The sequence below is a fragment of the Crocodylus porosus genome, unplaced genomic scaffold (genome assembly GCF_001723895.1).
Source record: "Crocodylus porosus isolate Cpor-Errol unplaced genomic scaffold, CroPor_comp1, whole genome shotgun sequence".
NCBI lineage: Eukaryota > Metazoa > Chordata > Crocodylia > Crocodylidae > Crocodylus > Crocodylus porosus.
The window spans coordinates 50,936,005-50,955,833 of NW_017728886.1; the positions used below are offsets into that span (position 1 = coordinate 50,936,005).

Here is a 19,829-nt window from a genome sequence, read left to right on the forward strand (position 1 = left end):
GAGAGAGCAGGCCTAATTCAGGTCAGCGGAGAAGGGAGGGGGATGGTGGCCTGATGAAGGGGCAGGGAGGTGGGGCAGAGGGGGCAGTGGGCCTGATCTGACCCATCAAGAGAGGGGGTGGCAGTGTTTATACTAATGGGTACCCTAGAGTGGCTATACATTAGTGTAACACAAGCTAGGTAATGTGTAGTTCTCAAAAGACCAAGAAGTTTATAAAATGATAAAGTTTGTTTGTTCAGAGAGCAGTACTCAGACTATGTTTCTGCTGTGTCCTTCTATTACCTTCTGCAATCCCCAGGCCAACGTAACAACTTATACATAACACTCATAAAGGTATCCACACAGGTAACATGGATCAGAGAGAAACCTGCCCAGAAGTGGCATAACTTTAAGCTACCTAAAAGGTCCTTAACACTATTACTTTAAGCTACCTAAATGGTCCTTAGCTGCATGTGTTAATGTGTGGACAATCCAGGGCTTAAGAGGTCCAGGAGCTACCCAAAATTAATGTGTAACAAGGCCCTTAGTGTGAGAAAATGCTCAATTCCTACTTATGGGTGGGTGGCTAACATGTCATTCCTCCCATGCCTGCCAACCTCCTTGAACAAACACATTTCCTTAGCCCTTTTATAGATTACTTCAACTATGTTTGAAATCATGGAAGTTATTCATGTAACTTAGACATAAGATAGTCCTTTATGTCGTTTTAATCAATCTTTGTCATGTGTATGTTACTTAATAGCTCTGTCTTCCTATAGAAAATGAGCAACTTAAGGGAAATTAAACTTTTCAGAGATACATTTTCCTTCTGGCAGTCTGTGAAATACACCATAATTATCCTCTTTCAATGAATAACTCTCGAAAGAAAATGAATGTTCTGTGAACCAAAAGGTATAATACAATGACAATCTCAATTGCCTTGTAAATAAAAGGAAATTGTTTTTTCTACCATAACACACACTGCACAGAAACACACATACATGCTTTATAAATATACATCCAAATAAGACTGCCATTCAAATTATCAAGAGGCTACTACTTCTTAATCATCATCATGTATATCTTGGTATTATTGCAGTGATTTGCATTCTAAAGGACTAAGTATTTTACAAAATATGGGCTCAGTTTTTCAGGTACTGAAAAATATGAGTAAGGGTTGTGGAATCCTTCAGCACTGATTTAATGAAGAGGTAATATCCAAGAGGAAACACTGGCATTGCATAGAGCACAACAAGAAAGGGGAAAAATATATTTTTTTCAGAGGATACCATTGTCTCAGGAAGAGAGCAGTCCTGTCTTTAATGATCTCATAAAACAATTATAAAGAGATCTTAAGACCTCAGAACGTGAAGTGCATGGTATTTAATTTACTACCTACGCATGGTAATAGATTGAGTTAACCTCTCTCACTTCCCAGGAAAGTGCTCTGGTTGTTCTGGGACAGTACCGCTCTCCACTCCTCCAGTTGGAGCCATGACAGTTTACAGAAGGAATTCATGATCCATTGGCCAGAGACAGGAAGTATGGCTTTTGTAGGCTGGTGATCAGGGCACTCACTTGGGAGAAGAGAGCCCTGTATTCTTCTGACAGCTCCAAAGGCTATTTCTGTATTTTCCATTTAACAGGCATTGGATAAAACACAGAAAAAGTCCTTGGGGAAAGGACAAGAACTCTGCTTTTCCCTCTCCCATGTGGATGCCCTGTTCACTGGGTACTGAGTTGCACATGATTTGTGCTTCCTCTTTCACTCAGTGAATCCTGAATTCTTTCCTACACAGTGACACTGCTTAAACAGACTTCATGGTAGGTATAACACTATTTTGGGAGGTGGGAGATGTGGTTAGAACATCCTTATACTGAGAAGGGTATAAAAATCAAGTCTCTGACATCTTAAATATGTGCTTTAGCTACTGAGCTATTGTGTAAGAGAGTACAGCCACTGCCATTGCTCTTTAAACCACAAGGCTTTGTCCTCTTAGGTTATTGAAAGGAAAAACAGTCTCTTAATGCTAGGGAAAGGTTCTGAGTTATGAATCCCAATCTGCCATCAGAATTTCTTTACATCCCAGGTATAGGTACCTAAGGCTCAGAGAAGGGCAGAATTTGAGAAGCATCCTTTTCTTCAGTATTTTCTATTGGATGACTTTCTCAGCTCTTTGCTTAGCATGCTGCTAAGAATCCCATTCTTAGGCATCTAACTTTCCCCAGGAATTTATGTGCCTAATACAGAGTAGATTCCTCTCTGGGTGTTCAATGTGGTGAACTTAGTATCCCAACACTTTTCTTTTGTGAAACCATGCAGAAGATGCTGTTACACTCTTGAGATATCACTGAAAAAAAAGAGAATACAGAGCACAGTACTGATTTAATTTGAACAGCGAGATCTTACTCGACTTGATACTCTGAAATATCTGCATGGTTAGGCTTCATTATTAAAAAAAATCAAAATGAAGATCTCTGAAGACAACAGTAAACCTACAAGGAATAGCTCTAAAAAGGAAAGTTATAAATTCTAGATAAAGATTAAGCATCTAAACAAAATTAAACCAATAACTGGGGCATATGGTTGTATCAAATCACTCCCAGTAAACTTTTCCAAGGTAAAAACTATGAGGCCTCTCACTATAATTCAACTCTGTCCTTAATGCAAAATAACTGGACCAGGAATCAACATGTTTTATAAAAGGTCACACCACCAGCTGATGACAGCTGCGTTTCCTGCACTTTGTGTTTCCTACTCTTACTGCTCTCCTAACTTTGGACCAGTGGGATCATCCTTCTTTTTTTATTCCTTCTCCTTCCTTCATTTTACTTATTACCTTTGCAGCCTTCTCATTCTTTAACCCAAATTAACCTTCATATTACTTAAACTGTGTCCATTTTGGATGAGGATTATCCCAAATGGGAGATAGTGATTCAAATAAAAATAGAACTGACTACCTATGCTGTATTCAAACCTTATAAATATGGCAATGCTCCATTGTCATTTGTGGAAATAGCTGGATTATGGGATTAATTTATGGGCTTTGCTTTGTATTCTCACATCATTCAAGGCCAGAACCTGAAATGCCAAAACATCATGTAGTAGGCTATTCTCATACAATTTTCAGACAGACAACTTAGAACTAGCAAATAGTGGAAATCTAGAAAAGACAAATTTGTGATATTCCAAAACCAAAGATATTCATATAAGCTTGTGTGACATTGCAAAACCAAAGGTATTCACATAAAGCCTTTAAAACTTTTGAAGATCATGCAATGTTATAATTTATGAATGTGTATAGGGAAGGTCCTGGAAAAACAGTACAGAACTAGGTTCTGCAGAAGATTTGTAATATCATTAATGCTATATATTTAACAAAGTAGAAAATAGGGTCCCTGACTCTGAATTGTCAATCATTAAATATTTTTACTACCCTATGTACAGTCAGTGAAGACAATGCAGCAATAGTATATATAATGTTCTGATGAATGGAGACTTTCCATCTTTCATATATATCATGCTTAAATTTTTACATATATAAATTTAGACATGATATATATGGAAGATGAAGAGTTTCCATTCTTCATCAGAACATTATATATATTGTTGCTGCATTGTGTGTGTGTGTGTGTGTGTATTATATATATAAATTTAGGAATGATAATAGTTTCTCTTTTTTGAGCTGAGTGATTAGCCATAGCTCTAGGTACTTTGGGTTGCTTTGTTTGCTTTAAGAGGACACACTGATGATGCAGCCAAGTATGTTTGATGCAAGCCTGTACAAAGAATGTATAAAATCCAATTTTCCCGAGCACAGGACTTTCTCTTTGGTCAGAGTGCCAATACTCTTTTAGCCAGCATTCGGTCCAGGAATTCTCTGTTTTTCTTTAGGGTTAAGCTATTACTTTGACTGTTATTGTGTACAGCATTCCATTTGTTTTTAGTTCCTTTGGTATTATTCCCTCGCTTTCAAAGACACATAAGTCTCCACATAACAGCAGCCAGTGAAACCCCTCCACCCACATGTGCGTTGCAGGTGCCTGTAGGGTGGTGACACATGCATGTATTTGGGATGGAGACTGCTATTGTTTTAGCTATTGGGGATCATAAAGGAGTGTGACTGTTTCTTATACTATCTTAAGTGAAAGGTGGTGTTTATATCCCCACCTCTTCAGTTTCAGTGAGGTTTAGCCCAGTTCCTAGCAATATGTAATTATTTTCTTGCTTCAACATTTAATTGATTTAGTCACTGAATTTAAATGCTTGGAAATGTTTCTGCTTACTGGAATTTGAATGCCAAATGTATCATCTATAGCTGTAAAACAGACACTGTAGTTATATTTAGCCAATTTAAAACTATTTTCCTTAAATTAACCTAAATAACTCACAAACCTAACTAATATGTTTGGTGAAAATGATAATAGCAGAACTGTCCATTTCCATCAAACTACATATTTAGCATGTGTTCTCAAATACCTAGCTAGGATTGTCAAGTTATTAATTAAGGAACTGTAAACATCCTTTTTGTGTGCTAAAGCTATCTTCACATCATTTTTTGTAACTGAAGTATAATAATGAATGGTTTTGAAATATAATAGCTATTTTTATTTATGCAATTCTGTTTTATGAAAGAATGATTGATAGTTGCATTTTGTTTAAAAAATGTCTTAACCAAAAAGGAAAAGAGTAAAGGTGAGCAGAGCATATAATGTATTGTAACTGACTGGATAAATGGCCTCTTTCCTGCATGTCGATATTGTATTTTCTCCAGACTCCAATTAAAACTTTATAATATTATGCATATGAAAGCATGGATAACTCCCTAATATGGATAACTTGAGTTTTGACTCATTCCAAAGTGTTTTTCCCAGTGAAAGGTTTTACAGTGACGCTCACCCTAGAATGCAGCTTCTGCCTCTCTTACGTATCTTTATTCAGCTTTGGAGATGTTGAAAATCATTATCGTCAGTTTAACTAGGGGTGGGTGTATGGGGTACCAGATCTGGGCACCAATTTTGAGGGGGCATCACAATCGCAGCACCACAATGGAGCCCATGCTGTGTTTAGGGAGCTTGCACCATGGCAGCAGGTAAGGCCCATGCTGTCACAGCAGGTCCAGTTGAAGGAGGTAAGCACTCCTCACCACTACCCTTCCTCCCTGCCCAGAGTAACAAAACTCCTAGTTATGTCTCTGATCACAACAATGTTTTAACACTGGAAATCTGGAGATGCATGACAGCAATGAAACCTCTTAGGCCACTCACTAACATAAAAAAAATTTCCCGAAGAATAAAGCTTCTAGACTAAAGGATTTTGTGGGACCACAAAGATCACTTATTTGGAACCCATTTGGATAGGTTTGTTCCCTCACTGCAACAAATATACTACCCCCACTTTGTATATAGCTGTTGTGTTTTGGGGGCTCTGATCATATTCCCAAGCTTCTAAAGTTTCCTTTATTTTTCCTGGTGAATATTTTGCCTTGACACGTATTACTTCTTTACAACTTTCCCATTTCCATTCAGAAACTCATAAAGCAGTTATCAACACACATTTCCACCCAGAGCTATTGAATCAGCTTGTGAGTTCAGCTAATATCTAGATGCTCGGACATGCATTGTCTTGAATTAATCTAACATGTCTCGAAGAACTCACTACAACTTTTTTGTCAAATTTGTCTTCTGCTTTGCATTAATGCTTTGTTAAGAATCAGTATACCCAGTGCTGTACAAAATACAGAAGTAGTAGTATTCTTGTTGTGAAGAGTTTATAATATAATGCCTTCATCCTGTAAAGAGCTTGCAAGCTTTGCTGTAAATAAACTCTAGGAAATAGAAGTCTTTCTATCCACTCCCCCACAAAAGAAGTTTGGCAGTGCAAATTCAATGATAACATATTTCTTTATCACAAACATTAAATAAGAAAATGAAAGGTGTAAGGACTGAATTGAATATTTCAGGAAGGAAACATTAATATAGATCACTGATGATGGATCAACTGAAAAAAAGTGGTATTTACATGTATAGGTCTCAACTAATCTTTGCTAAAGCACCAGTTTTTGGCTTTTTGTCCAAAAAAAGAAAAAAAAGATCAAATAAGTTTAAGCATAATTCATGGTCATTGCTAAAATCCTGGACCTAGAAACCCACTAGCAGACAGACGCTGCGTAACTCTGTAAATGCTGGGGACCTATCTTACTAAAATGCTGCATGTGAAAATTTTGCACAATCAACATGCTAACCATGCCTCCATTTTTAGATTCTTAAATAATTAAATAAATCTGTATTTAGTTATTTTATTTATGAAAAGTAGATTATTCTGTATGTAAGAAATATATGTCCAAAAATATACCAATGTTTCCTTAATTCAATCATACTAAGAATTGTGTGAATGTCTATGCTAGCATTTTGTTTAAACATGCTACACAAGAGATGCTCAAGCCAGCCCATGGCCCCCAGGGGCTCCCCGCAGGTAGGAAATTTAGTGGAGGGAGAGAGGTGGCACTGCTCCCCCTCTACCAAGTTTCTGAACCTGAGGGAACCTGGGCACTGAATTGGGTGCTCAATCCTAGTATGCAGGGCTGGATGGTGATGGTGCCAGGCCCCGGGGTCCAATCTAGCATGGTGGGGTAGGAAGGGGTGATGCCAGGTCCCCAAGGACCAGTCCTGGTGGAAAGGGATGGTGCTGAACCCCTGGGGACCAATCCCTGCATGCAGAGGTGGGAGGGGAAGGTGCTGGACCTCCAGGATGCATTCCCAGTGTGCTGGCTCTCAGTATTCAATCCAACCTGGGGACCAGCCCCACCCCACTCATCTGGTCTGCAGGGCACCACTGTTATACTATTTATATACAGGAGGCAAAATAAAAATATCAATATCAATATCACCTTTGATTAAAAAAATACAAAAATATTTAGCCTATTACGGATAATGGTTTCCTTTAAACAAATTATGTGTTAAATCCAGGTTGCATTTTCCAGTTAAAAAAACAATCAGTGCCTAACTTCACACTCTAATATGCCTAGCTCCTACAGAAATCAATACAAGTTGCACTCAGGTACCTAAAATGAAAACTGTGGCCTTTTGAGCTTTTAAATGTTAATGTCTGTTGCACAGAGTCAACTGTGCAATTATCTGCAAACAGTTATCATCAGCCTGTTCATTGGCCTGGCTAGTGCAGATGCACAAGAGATTATTGGAGATGTAAGGCAATGTCTTACTCTCTCGATTGGGCTAATTTCACCCTGTAAAGAAACACAGAAAGAGAAGCTGGACTGTGAGAAATAGTACCTACTTGCAGGTAGGCAGGAAGGGCTGATTCTTGCCTCCTAACTTTCTCCCATTTTAATAAACTAGGTGGTCTAGTTTCACCAGGACAAGTGGATATCAACTTACTCCCTCCCTTGAGCTCTCATTCACAATCTCCTTCTTGGCTTGCTGCAGGGAAGTGATGCAACAGGTTACACAAATCGCTCAGTTACAGCAAAGCCTTAAGTACTGATGATATAAATATATCTTTCCTGGACTTAGACCTCGTATACCAAGCTTCACCCCAAAGTGCATTATTTGGGTCAGGTTATAACTTCACAAAGGCAGAGAGCAGGGAGTAGAATGAAGTGTAAATTGATCCACAGTTTAGTTGACATAGTAGCAATGCTATTTTTGACTGCTCTAAACACAAATTCAAATGCTATTCAAAGTTATAATTCAGAGATTCAGATTTTCAGAGAAATCAAATACATATCCTCAAAAAGCAAGAAGCCCTTAGGTTAGCTAATAGTCTTTTATAAATGTAGTGCTTAGTTAGGTCTAGTGATTAGATTCTGTGTTGGACATAAAACCAGCTGAAAGGATATTTATTCAGAATATGTAAATGAAGGAACAGAGATTAGCATGCAGGTGTGTATTTATCTTCGTTCTCAACCCAGCAGTACAAATTTCAGCACATGTCTTTAACATTTTTGTGAAATGTTTGATCCCATCTAAAAATAAGAATCTTAAAGAGACTTAAGGAGTAAAAAATCAAAAAAAAAGCTCATCTATAACAAAATGTGATTCAAGCATGTACTCTTCTGAAGCTAACGAAGCTATCAGACTGTCGTAGAACAGACAGGAAGTCAGCTGTTTTGATAGCCGATAGATTGAAACTTTTCACCTGACCTAACCAAGGCTTGTCTATAAATTCCAGACTTAAAAGAACCATAGTCAAGTACTTTTACATGTGTATATATAATTAAAAATATGTGTTTTATAATCTTAGAACCTTTAAAATACATTTCTTTTCATAGCACATTATTTTGTTTTCTGATTACCATTAACGTTTGTCCACTGACTATTTACTTTAGACTTAAACTATTTAAACTATACTAAAAGACTTGTTAAAGACACTAGATCAGCACTGGAAACAGAGTTCCATTGTTTATCCACATAATAGATATAACACACAGTGCTCTTTGCACTATGTGACAATATTCTTGAATACTGAAATGAAGGGACCACCTTTAAAAGGTTAATGTAACAGACTAAATTCCTTGATATATTCATTGAGACTGTAAACAATTGTGTTAAGCAAAGTGTAATGGTGATTTTTTTTAAAATTTGGACTCCAATCCACTGCCCAAATAGATTGAAAAGCAATTTCATTCCATACAGATCTTGTAACAACTGAAAGATTATAGTAGTTTTTCATCATAACTTTCATCACAAAGAGATAGAATCATGGCCCGAGAGGTGAAGGACACTGTATCCCTTTGTTTGTTAAGCTATACAAAGGCAATACAAAAGGGAAACTGAAATAAAGCCTTCACTACACTTCAGCCATACTCAATCCTGATTCTTTTCTCTCCAGGTATGCAAGAATCAAGGGATACTGTCACGGACTATAGCAAAAGAAAACTCAGGACTTGACAGGGAGGGGTGATAGGGATACTGGGGCTGAAATGGCATTGGAAGTTAAAGAGAACATCCTGCAACATGCTCAAGGGCACAGCAAATGCTGCTACTGTGTACACTCTTTCAGCAATCCCAGAGGCCTTGTGCCTCAGGAGACAACTCAGATATACCTAATGTTTATACTGGTATAGATGACTTCTTCACTAGACTAAACAAGGAGAAGACAGAAGACATAACCCCCTAGAATGGGGTATGCCCAATCCAGAGTAGCATTACCTCTAAAAGAATCAAGGATAAAACAATATCAGTACAAGCTACACCATGAATGACGTGCGGCCCTGGAGGCTGGGGTGGAGGGGCACAACAGCTACCCGCAGATGCTGCTGGCAGCATTGGTAGCAGCCAGTGGCAATGAGTGACCGCCCACAGATGCTGCTGGTGGTGTCAATGAAGAGGAGGCAGGGTAGCGAGTGGTGACCACCTGCAGGCGCCGCCGGCAGTGTTAGTTATGTTTCTTTCAGGGGGTGCATGCACCCGCATGCACCCCCCACGTGTCACCAATGAGCTACACACTGGTGTACATGCCTTTTGTCCTCGACTAACTTGGAGACCATTTGCCCCCCACCCCTTGCTGACAAGGTGTAATAAAGGCCTTGTTACATGTTACACTGCAAGCTGTACAAGTGTTGATCAGTGTTAGTGCTAGCCTGAGTTTGGAACAGTCACATATTCAGATCAGCAGGGGCTTAGAGGACTGAAAGGCAAGAATCTCTCCCCCGCATTCTGGGTTTCCCCTGCCACTCAGTGTTCCCCTCCATTGCCCCCCCCAACTTACTTGTTCCCACATGCTTCCTCCCATGACACACAGCCCCTCCCATGATCAGCAGCCTGTGCTGTCTGTGCAGGGGCCATTGCCACCACTGCAAGGCTGCTGTTCTTTTCAGGGCTGAGCCCAGCCCAGACAGCAGCAGCAATGGTGAGTGGTGTTGGCCAGGCAGGCAGGTTAACCCTTCGCTACCTGCTCCCCTGGGGCCAGAGAATGTGGACAGCCACAAGTAAGTGTGTACGGAGGGGATGGGGCCAGGCAGTGAATGAGGATCTGGGGTGCTGAAGGTGCAGTTGTACTGGCCTGATTTGGGCCAGTGAGGTTGGTGGGGTATTTACACTGAGGTGTAGCCTAAAGTGGCTACAACTTAGTGTAACATGAGATGGGCAATATGGATCAGAGATAAACCTACGCTGGAGTGGTGCAACTTTAAGCCACTTAAAGACTGCTTCAAACTAGTTTTAAGTGTTTATGTGTGGATAATCCAGGGATTCAGAGCTCCAGGAGCTACCTAAAGTTAACATGTAACAAGACCCTAATAGCAACTTACATTAGAATAGGTTGGTACACTAGAAAAGGCTGCTTATCTCTCTGCTCTAGACACTGTTATACTTTATTTATATCAGCATGCTGTGCTGATGTGATGTGTCATGTTTCCAGATCAGTGCTATACACCTTCTTATCTCATGCTCAGGTAATAGTGTGAAAACACATCATATTAGGTTAATGAACAATAGCTTTAAAAATCATGGCAGAACATCATATATTTTTGGGGGGGGAAATACCACTGTGCTGTAGAGTCACCTCCTTGTTACCATGATGGGGCAGGCTTCCTGGGCACAGAAGACAAAGTTTGTTGGAGAAAGGATATTATTATCCTCTAAACCAAGTTGTTTGTATACTAGCATTTGCAGTAAATGTTAGCTGGCTCCAGCAAAACTAAGCACTTTTATACTGAATAAAGCAGAAAAACTATGTTCCCTACTTTATCTAGTCTGCATACCATGTGATATTCTAAAAAAGGATAGGTTTGCTGGTACTCAGAGTGCAATTTTCAGTATATCCATGATTATCCCAATACACTGCTGTAGCACAAGAGGCATATAGTACCAGTAAGTGATTTGACTCTCCAGAATCAGATAATCATTTTAATCCAAAGGCTTACCTTGGGATGCAAACTTCAATTCCTTGGCGTCTGTGACAGTTGTTCTTTTATCTGACCTCTTCTTTTCAGTTCGACGATGGCTACGTCTTTTCTTCGTCTCTCCCCAGAGGTTTGATCCACCATGCATGCTTGGAATGTTCAGAATCGCAATTCCTTCCAGAGAAATATTGATTAAGTCTAGCTGAATTCCATCACACTGATTCACAAAGGGGGGCGGGGAGAGAAGGAAATAAAGAGAGAAAGCAGTAAGAGAGAAAGAGAAAATCAAAATGTTCTACCTACCAAATGTTTTTCTTCCATTTCTCATTATTACGGTTGTAGAATGGCTACTTCCAAGGTGTTCTTCCAGAACTAAGGTTATATTCTAATATATACTTATCACAGGAAAGGAGCTATGAGATGGAATTCAGGAAAACAGATCTTGGTCTATACTACTAGTACCGATTCCCAGGTTGATTGCTTAAATATGGATCTATTGGGTAGTAAAAGGCTGTTCTTTGATGATCATGTATTGCCCTGACTTAAATGTATTTATGATTTTACTTCAGCTTTTAGTGGACAGATATCCATATTAAAGTACCTACCTTCATAATAGTCTGCAGTCCTTTTGTCTGCTCCCAAGAAAAACCCACTCTCTCTCTAAGTTTTATGATGAATCCCATCACCTCAGTGTTTGAGGCCCTTACATATTACCACTAATCATGGAAATCCCCAGATGGGCTACACAGTCTCTGGCATCTTTCCCTTTTGGGGTTAAATGGAATTTTTAATATTTAATTTTTAAATGCTGTGTTAATTTACTCTTTTAGGCTCATATGCTTCATTTTGTTGGCAGGGTCTTTGGGCAGAAGAGAGCATCAGTTGCGGGGGGGGCACGGGTTATGCTGGAAAGCCCTTGCTGAACTAAAGATTAACTAGACACAGGTATCTCTTGCCATTGCTGTCTTTTCAAGTTTGAGACCTGCCACTGAAGGGCAGCTTGCATTATCACTGTATGTTTCCCTTGTTCTTTAGAGAAATATTAGGCTTCACAGTTGATGTTGTTATTAATTTACTTGTTAAATTATTCCTCCAGAGGACTTTTTCACTTATAAGAGATTGAACTGGGAGCCTCGATTTATCATTCCATCTGATGGATTTATCCAAAGCCTCTTCTAAGTAATATATGGTATGACAGCATTGGGTATGAGTCTGTTTTTGGAGTTAAAACCACTATCTTGTCTAGAGGCAAAGCGCTACTAACACAGCCATACCCCTTCCCTTAGGAATCAGACAGAGACTGCCAGCCCATTTGGCAGCAAAACATTGACTACAAAGATGGGGAGGGCATGATGGGGGCAAGGACAACAGGAAAAAAAAAGGTTAATCCACCCTGTATCACTTTTGAACCTATTATGTAAAAGGCAAAGACACCATTATCCACATATTAATTCACAGAGCCATCTAGTATCCCTAGTATCCACATTCCTGTGGCATCTGTATGAAAGCCTTATGCTACACAAAACAGCTAAACTGTGGAGACATCCAGGCAAAAACACCACAGCATATATTAAATGTATTCACTCCAAATCCTGCAATTTACAATTTTCCATGGATGTCTGCATGTTTAAAGGGGTACTTTAGGGCTGCAGGGGTCCACTTGTACATTGTAAATTGAAGGATACAGGCTTTATTTTGCAATTCCAATATATAATTATCAGGGTGAAAACTAGAAAAATAATTCATTATGCTTCAGTGATAGTTCACTGACATTTTGCAGCTTGCCGCTCTATGGGTCACTGTCAGTTTCTCTCTGCTTAATATTAAGCCTGTATTAAGGCTTTTAACATGAAAAAGACTATAACTCAAGAGATAGCCACATATCATTATTACTGCCCACACCCTCATTATTCATTTATATGAAAGCTACCAGAGCACAAAACAGAACCATACTTAAAGCAGACTCAGTACCTTTTAAATTCTAACAATGCTACAATCTAAGGAGAGGACAGTCACAGTATTTTTTATGTTTCTCTTCCAAAATTAAGGTTTAAATTTGTGTATAATATCCATAGAAGGAAGCTGGCAAGGTGCAATGACACATCATGAAATGACTTGGCAGTTGTGACAAGAAGTATAACAGAAAGTGCAAATCTGTATTGATTGTTTTTCCTTTCGATAAACGTGATGACTTCAGTATCATTTTTGAGGAAAAAAAATCATGTTTTTCCCAATATTTTATATGTATTAAACATTAAGATGACATATTTTACTAAAAAATTCTGCTCATGTGTATAGTCACTTACTACTATACATTCTAGATAAACAGATATTAATTTCATAATTAAAAGTAATCTTGTGTAAATACCCTGCAGGCCTCAATGAATCAAACACATACTGTGTGTCAGGCCTCCCACTGTCTTCAAGTGGAATGTACTGGCTGGATAATTAGATAGTACATATTTTTTAACCTTATTTGCATGCATATTATATCTTTTGCACACTGACAAGCAGCAGTAACAACAAAAGTCAGATTACCACAGGGAATTCCCACAAAGAAGTCTTCATTCCTTATAATTTACAGCCTAAATTAAAATAATTTGATCTTTGACAAGGATGAAATGTCAAGCAGAAGGGGGTCCTCTACAAGCCACGGCCTGTGGCTTCTGAAATCTGCCTAATTTATGTCAGTCACTTCTTAATACATATTTAAGTATTACACGAAAAAGATGATAAATATGCAATCTGACACCTTTGGTATTTCCCTGCTGTTAATTTATAAAGGTCTGGCGTCCCCCAAACCAACTGGAATTATTTAAATAAAAGAAGAATTGTGAAATAAGATGGTACAGAGGCCTGGCTTCCATTTTCACTCAATATTGAACACAGCAGGTAGTACACTAAGACAATTATTTGACTAGGCCTCAGAATCCCACAGTGACGAGTTACTTTTAAAATTAGTAAAGGAGGATTTCTTTTGTTCATACACAGACGAGAAGTTTGCACGACAGGTAGCTTTCCATTGCCCTAACACATTCATATGCTAAAATAACAAAACACAGATGTGTTTTCTTCCCATTTTTTTCTGTTTCACATAATGTAAAGGTGTTGCTAATACAACAGCATGCTTTTTGCATGCATAGCATGTCTACGACAGTTAGAAATTAATAGTAGCTTATTTCTAGCTCCTTTTTTTACCTCAGCCTCTCCCCCTCTGCCCCTCTCTGAGCCTTACATTAGCTTTTTCGCTAGCCTGGGAACATTTTAGATTATCCTTACATTAAGGCCATAATGTCTGATTCAGCTTCCTGAAAATAAATGACATAAAGACTATGCAGTCTAAACAAGTGCAGCATTGTGCCAGATAATACCATCTATTAACTTCTCTCATCAGGCTTTCTTCTTTAAAGGCAGTTATGAAGGTGAAGCGATTCAGGACAACAATTAGGATGCGATGCTTTCCTGAACTGGTGACCCTTCCTGTAACTTATACATGGATTCTAGTTTGTCAGTTAAGAGTTTAAAAATTACTGTGCCCCTCATACAAAACAGAAATACAGGACTTAGGGTATGGGACTGCATAATAGAAAGGCCATGCTTGATTAGGTTAGAAATCAAATACAGAGATGAACAAATATTTGCCCACAGAATGCCTGTTTACATTTTCCCAGCTCAGAGATATAGAGCCTTAATCTTCATGGGCTTTGTTCATTCAAAATTTGGCTCTCTGGCAAATGAGCTCTTTGTGAGTAAAACACACAAAGTGAAATGTGGTATTGTTCACCAAGGTCTCACGTACAATGATATCCTCAAGCAAGGGGCAGCAGGTTACAAACCAGATAAAAGCACATTGTAAACACAAATGCTGATGGCATGAAACAAAGGAAAACCAAATATGAATACACTGTTAAGCATTACTGGTGCGCTCAATCAGCAGGGCAATGACTGCAATTACTTGTTCCTGTCACCCATATTAACGAGGTTAGTTTCTATTTGGTTCGGTCATATACCTTTCTTTAGCCTTAATGATGTTAACCAGCAAGCATAAAGTGATTAAGGACAAGTGCATGTTATAGCGTTACATTCTAATGGCTATTGTTGCTATTAGTAGTAGTGGTATTATACATAAAAGACTGAGATTTAGTGCCATTCCAAGAGGATAATTGTGAGGCTGCAGGATTATAACAACTGTAGCCCATATTACGGTCATCTAGTTAAGAAAAAAAATCTAACCACAAACAAGCCTTACAGAGAATTTTGGAAAGTAGTTCCTTGGAAATAAAACCTACTTGTTTTCTTTGTCTCTATTAAAATGTATGCGAGAGAGACTCCAGGACCACATTCAGAAACAAATCAGATAGTCACTTCTTTAGAAGTTTAGTAAAATATTTTTTCAGGGGTTGATTGCATTTAGAAACGAATATGAAACAGTTCCTTAGAAAGCAGAATAGATATTAAAATTTTGCTTTTAAAAGAACAGCTATAAATACTTCAGCTTTCAAGAAAAGAGCAATTTCATCAATTTTTTTTTGGTAGCAACAAAATACCTTCACAAGCACTTCCACCAAACACACTAGGCAAGTTCTGTGCCTGACTTCAGTCTTAGTATTAGTATTCAGGTGCTTGGAGAACAACAAAGTTCAAAGCCCATGACGTCCAAGTCAATATGAATCTTTCAGTTGTTCTCAGTAGACTTTGGACCGGGTCCTAACGGCTTTCTGTTACACATTTTGAGCTCTCATGCTCATTGGTAAGTGTCAAATATTCTGTTACTTCCAAAAGAATATCGTTAGATGCTCTACAATTAATTCAGAAGAGAAAAGGATTGAAATATTCTTGAAGAAAAGAATCAGAGAAACAGAGAATCAATGAGTTGGAAGGGACCTAGACAGATCATCGAGTCCGACCCCCTGCCATGGGCAGGAATGAGCACTGGGGGTGGGAGACCCCAGCCAGGTGCCTATCCAATTTCATTATTATTACTTACATACTAGTAGTTTAAAATACCATTTTTATATTAAATACAATCTATTTCACATTACATTTTTAATCAAAATAGCAGCTCCTGGTTTACCTAATGCAGTCAATTCTGTCACAAACTGCTTAGTCCCCCTGTTTGGAGGTAGTTTTTCTTTTGTACCTATTCTGTCCTTATTTATCCAGGTTGTCTTTTTAGCTAACTATTGATGCACAATGATAATGATAAGCAGAGAGAAAAGATAGATGATGAAGGGGAATGATTCCAAAAATGTGTTCTTTAACCTTTATTCAGAAAAGTAAGTACAATTTTAGAGAATTGAATTTTAAAGGCTATAAAAACTTGGGACCTAGAAATAATAAGATTTTTTTATTTTAATCCTGCAGCAGTTCTCACTCCCTCCAACAGTCTTTCATTTTTCTATTTGACCCAGTCACACTCCCTATTGATTTCTAATGGTATAGTTCACCTTTTGCCCTCTTCCACTGTATTAAGACTTCACTAATCATCAAACTGAACTTTGTTCCAATGTTCACGGCTACGCCACAAATAGACATGATAAAAATAATATTTTGGGATCTGGGGTCAAAAGTATGTGCATTTCTCTGTCTTGCTGGATTCAGGCACTCTGCACCCTTGGCTCCCTAACATTTCAGTCAAACCAGTAACATTTCATAGCATGACATACAATAATTAGTTTCTTACTTCTATTTCTACAGATTCATGCAGCTTCTTGCAGGTGGCTGAGAAAGTTTCAGAAGTGCCAAACTCAAAATACCAAAATTTGTTCTTCATTCTGAAACAGGGAAAAAAAAAGAAAAGAAAAGAAATAAGCTTATGCAATATCAATATCTGAACAAAAAAAGTGATCATCCTGTCTTCCATCATAAGTAATGGCAAAGGCTTGGGAACATATGACATCCCATTTGAAATAGATGAGCTCATAATTTTCAAAGCTTAAATGTTGGTGTCAAGTTCTATGATATCCCCTAAAGGGATAACAGAAATGTGTTGAACTGACAGGTTCAAATGCACCTTTGACTTTTTGTTCTCAGTGACTATCACAAGGTTTTTGTCACTTAACCAGTGACATCCCTCTGAAAACTTATTGATTCTTATTTCACATCTTATACCTACTGTGTGGTTGAAATCCCTACTCCATAGATTTCAAGTGTATGGAAGTAGGGCTCTTCCTTGATCAAGAAGACATAAGTAGAGAAGCCAGCTCCAAGCCAGTTAATTGGTTATTGTTTATTGTTGGCAAGAACAGGCATTCATTTCTAGCAGTAGACGTTTCTGAGAATTTCCACTGCTACTAATGTTTCTGGAACAGGGAGCAGTACAGGCATACAGACAGTAACTGCCCCCTCTTCCCTGCTCCTTCTGGAGCTCAGGGTGATCCCAGGTCTAGGGAATGTGGAGGGAGTCTTTTTCCACTGCTCCCCTACCCTCCCATAGACTAGTCTGGAAGGGTACTGCAGAAGGACAGCAGGGTGAAGCCCAAGTCTTTCCCCCAGACTGGGCAGTTCCTGGTCTGGGGAAGTGTGGGGAGCATTGTCCTGCTGCTTCAGGGAGAACTTTCCCAGCTCCATGGGCTTTTAAATCACTGTCTGTGCCCCCAGTTTGGGTGGCACATGCAACATTTAAAGTCCTTAGTGTAAGGATCTGAGACAAAAAAGCTTCCCTGAGCCCACTTCCAACCCCTACTGGCTTTTAAATCACTGCCTAACCATGCAGGTAGGTGGTGGGGTGAGCAAGGGGAAGCTGACAGGGTCAGAACTGGGTTTGGGGACAGCCTCCCTAAACTCAGTCCCTGGTCCAGGAGAGGTGGGGGGGGGACATAAAAGTGTTCATTCTTACAATAAAGTTTCTCACACAAGGGAGATATTGCAAGTTAACACCTGGAAGATCTTCTCTTGGAGGGCGAATGCGTCTCCAGGGAGAAACTGAAAATGCTTGTGCGTTTGTAGTATCTATTAGGAGAGTGGTGATTCTCTTGGTAGAAATGTAACGCCTGCACAGGGCCTATGATAGATAAGTGTATGCGCAGATGTTACATTTAGACTAACCTAACTTGGTTTAGGTCAATCTACAGGTCTATTTGTGCAGATGTTTGAGGAAGTTAAACTGGGCAAAAAATGACCAGCCTGATCTGAATTAGTTCACCTGAGGAGGTGAACTAAGTTAGATTGGAATGGGTTAGTCCTGCAGTTCCCAAACTGACAGATTGCACACCACTAATTTAAAATGATACAACCTTAAGTACCACCAGCAATTTTTTCAGTTCAACCTTAAGTTATTAGGTTGAAATTTTACCACCAGAAATTTTTTGTCATATAAACTCATTATAATAAATCTGTTAACGTGTACCACAGGTAGGTTGTCTGTGTACCACTGGTGGTACCTATATCAGAGATTGGGAACCTCTGGGTTAGTCAAATCTACTGAATGTCTGTATATATTTGGAGCACATCCTTAGAGCTGGGAATGCCAAGCTGCTTCCATAGCTCCAGGCTATGTTCTTCTTATCCCTCCCTAACCAAGGAGTCTTAACCCCACAACCCTCCCACCCTCAGACAGACATCCAACCCACAGACCCACTACTCCCCCAGCACCCCTATAGACATGCCAGCTGCCCCCAACACTTCCAACCCCCACCCACTCTACAGACCTGCGAGCCCTCCCCCCACCCTGAGTTACTGAGATTGAGTTCATGGCATGGCTCCCAGCACTGGAGAACATGTGCACAAGCCATTTCTGATGTACAATCGCATGGCTTAAAGTAAGATACATGGCTGCAGCTTGGGTACAGTGCCCAGCTGCAAGTACCCCAAGATATTCAGAGAAAATCAAAATTCCAAGTACAGCATTCTCCTCAGATCCTTTGCACCAGGACAGCGGTGCTATCAAGTCATTTTAAGTCACTGACGCACATAAAAAAGATGGTGGAATTTGTATCCTGAAGTTCATTAATAGATTCTATTGTAAAATAAAAACAGATTTACATCATACTGACATTTATAGTTTATCATGAAGCAGTGGAGATATTACATCTGTTTCCTCCCAAATATATAATGAAGCCTGCACTTCTACTTTACTCAATTTATTTTATTCTGTTAAATATAATCAGTACATCAGTTCATATAATTAAATGCAGTTTTGTGTAACTAAAGCAAGACTTTAATTAATATTCAGTGGCAAAAAAACTATCCTAAAAAGATACCAAATTAGAATTCATTATTCACGTTTAAGAATCAGATATGAATGTAGTGCATCCAGTTGTATCAGTCATTCTTGGGTATGAACACAACATACTGTGCTTGGAAGTTGATATAGCTGCTTCTGCATCAGTGCACAAATGTGGAGGGGTGGGAAGGAATACAGACTGATCTAATTATAAAATGAACTAGCTATAGAGTTGGGTTCACTCTACAGAGTAAGTGGCTTCAGGTAAAAAACCAGCTGTATTGTAAAGCTACAACCACATAAAGACAACGTAGAGGTGTACTAAACTCGCTGTAGTTCAGCACTGAACTCTAAATTAACAGACATCTTCCAAAAGGAAAACCGTTTTTTCATGACATTGTTTTCAGGGATATCTATCATGCCATATTTTCAAAAGGGCCCTTCTTTTTGCACCCATTGATTGTGTGTGAATGCGGTAAGAGTGGATGCTGTAACACCCTGTTACTTCTGAAAACCAGATCTTTAGATGGCTTCTTTGCTGATGTCAATTAGTAAATTCATGAATAGATCAAGGAACATTTACATTACCAGACGACAGGGTTTGCAAACGTTATTGCCTCATGCTCACCTCAGACTGATGCAACCTAAAGAATGAAAACTGAAAACTGGCATTTTCCTATGCTCTACAGTGGGACAGTATGCAATTGAAAAGTAGGAAAAACAAAACAGTCAGTTATAAGAATACAGAAAAGCAGTTTATTTTCTTACTCTTTAGGAATAAAGATGAACAAACCTTGGTACTTTTTTTTTTACAGCCTCTC

The 19,829-nt window shown here is 38.9% G+C and overlaps 1 protein-coding gene across 1 annotated transcript in view; it reads right to left on the reverse strand.

Moving 5' to 3' along the window:
* The window catches only part of DGKB (diacylglycerol kinase beta), a 565,110-nt gene that overhangs the window by 104,912 nt on the left and 440,369 nt on the right, over positions 1-19,829 (reverse strand). The window contains exons 21-22 of the mRNA XM_019534027.1: positions 16,528-16,618; positions 10,866-11,061 (exon numbers count right to left, since the gene is read on the reverse strand). Of these exons, the coding sequence (XP_019389572.1) occupies positions 10,866-11,061; positions 16,528-16,618 (287 nt within the window). The remainder of the gene's footprint in view (positions 1-10,865; positions 11,062-16,527; positions 16,619-19,829) is intronic.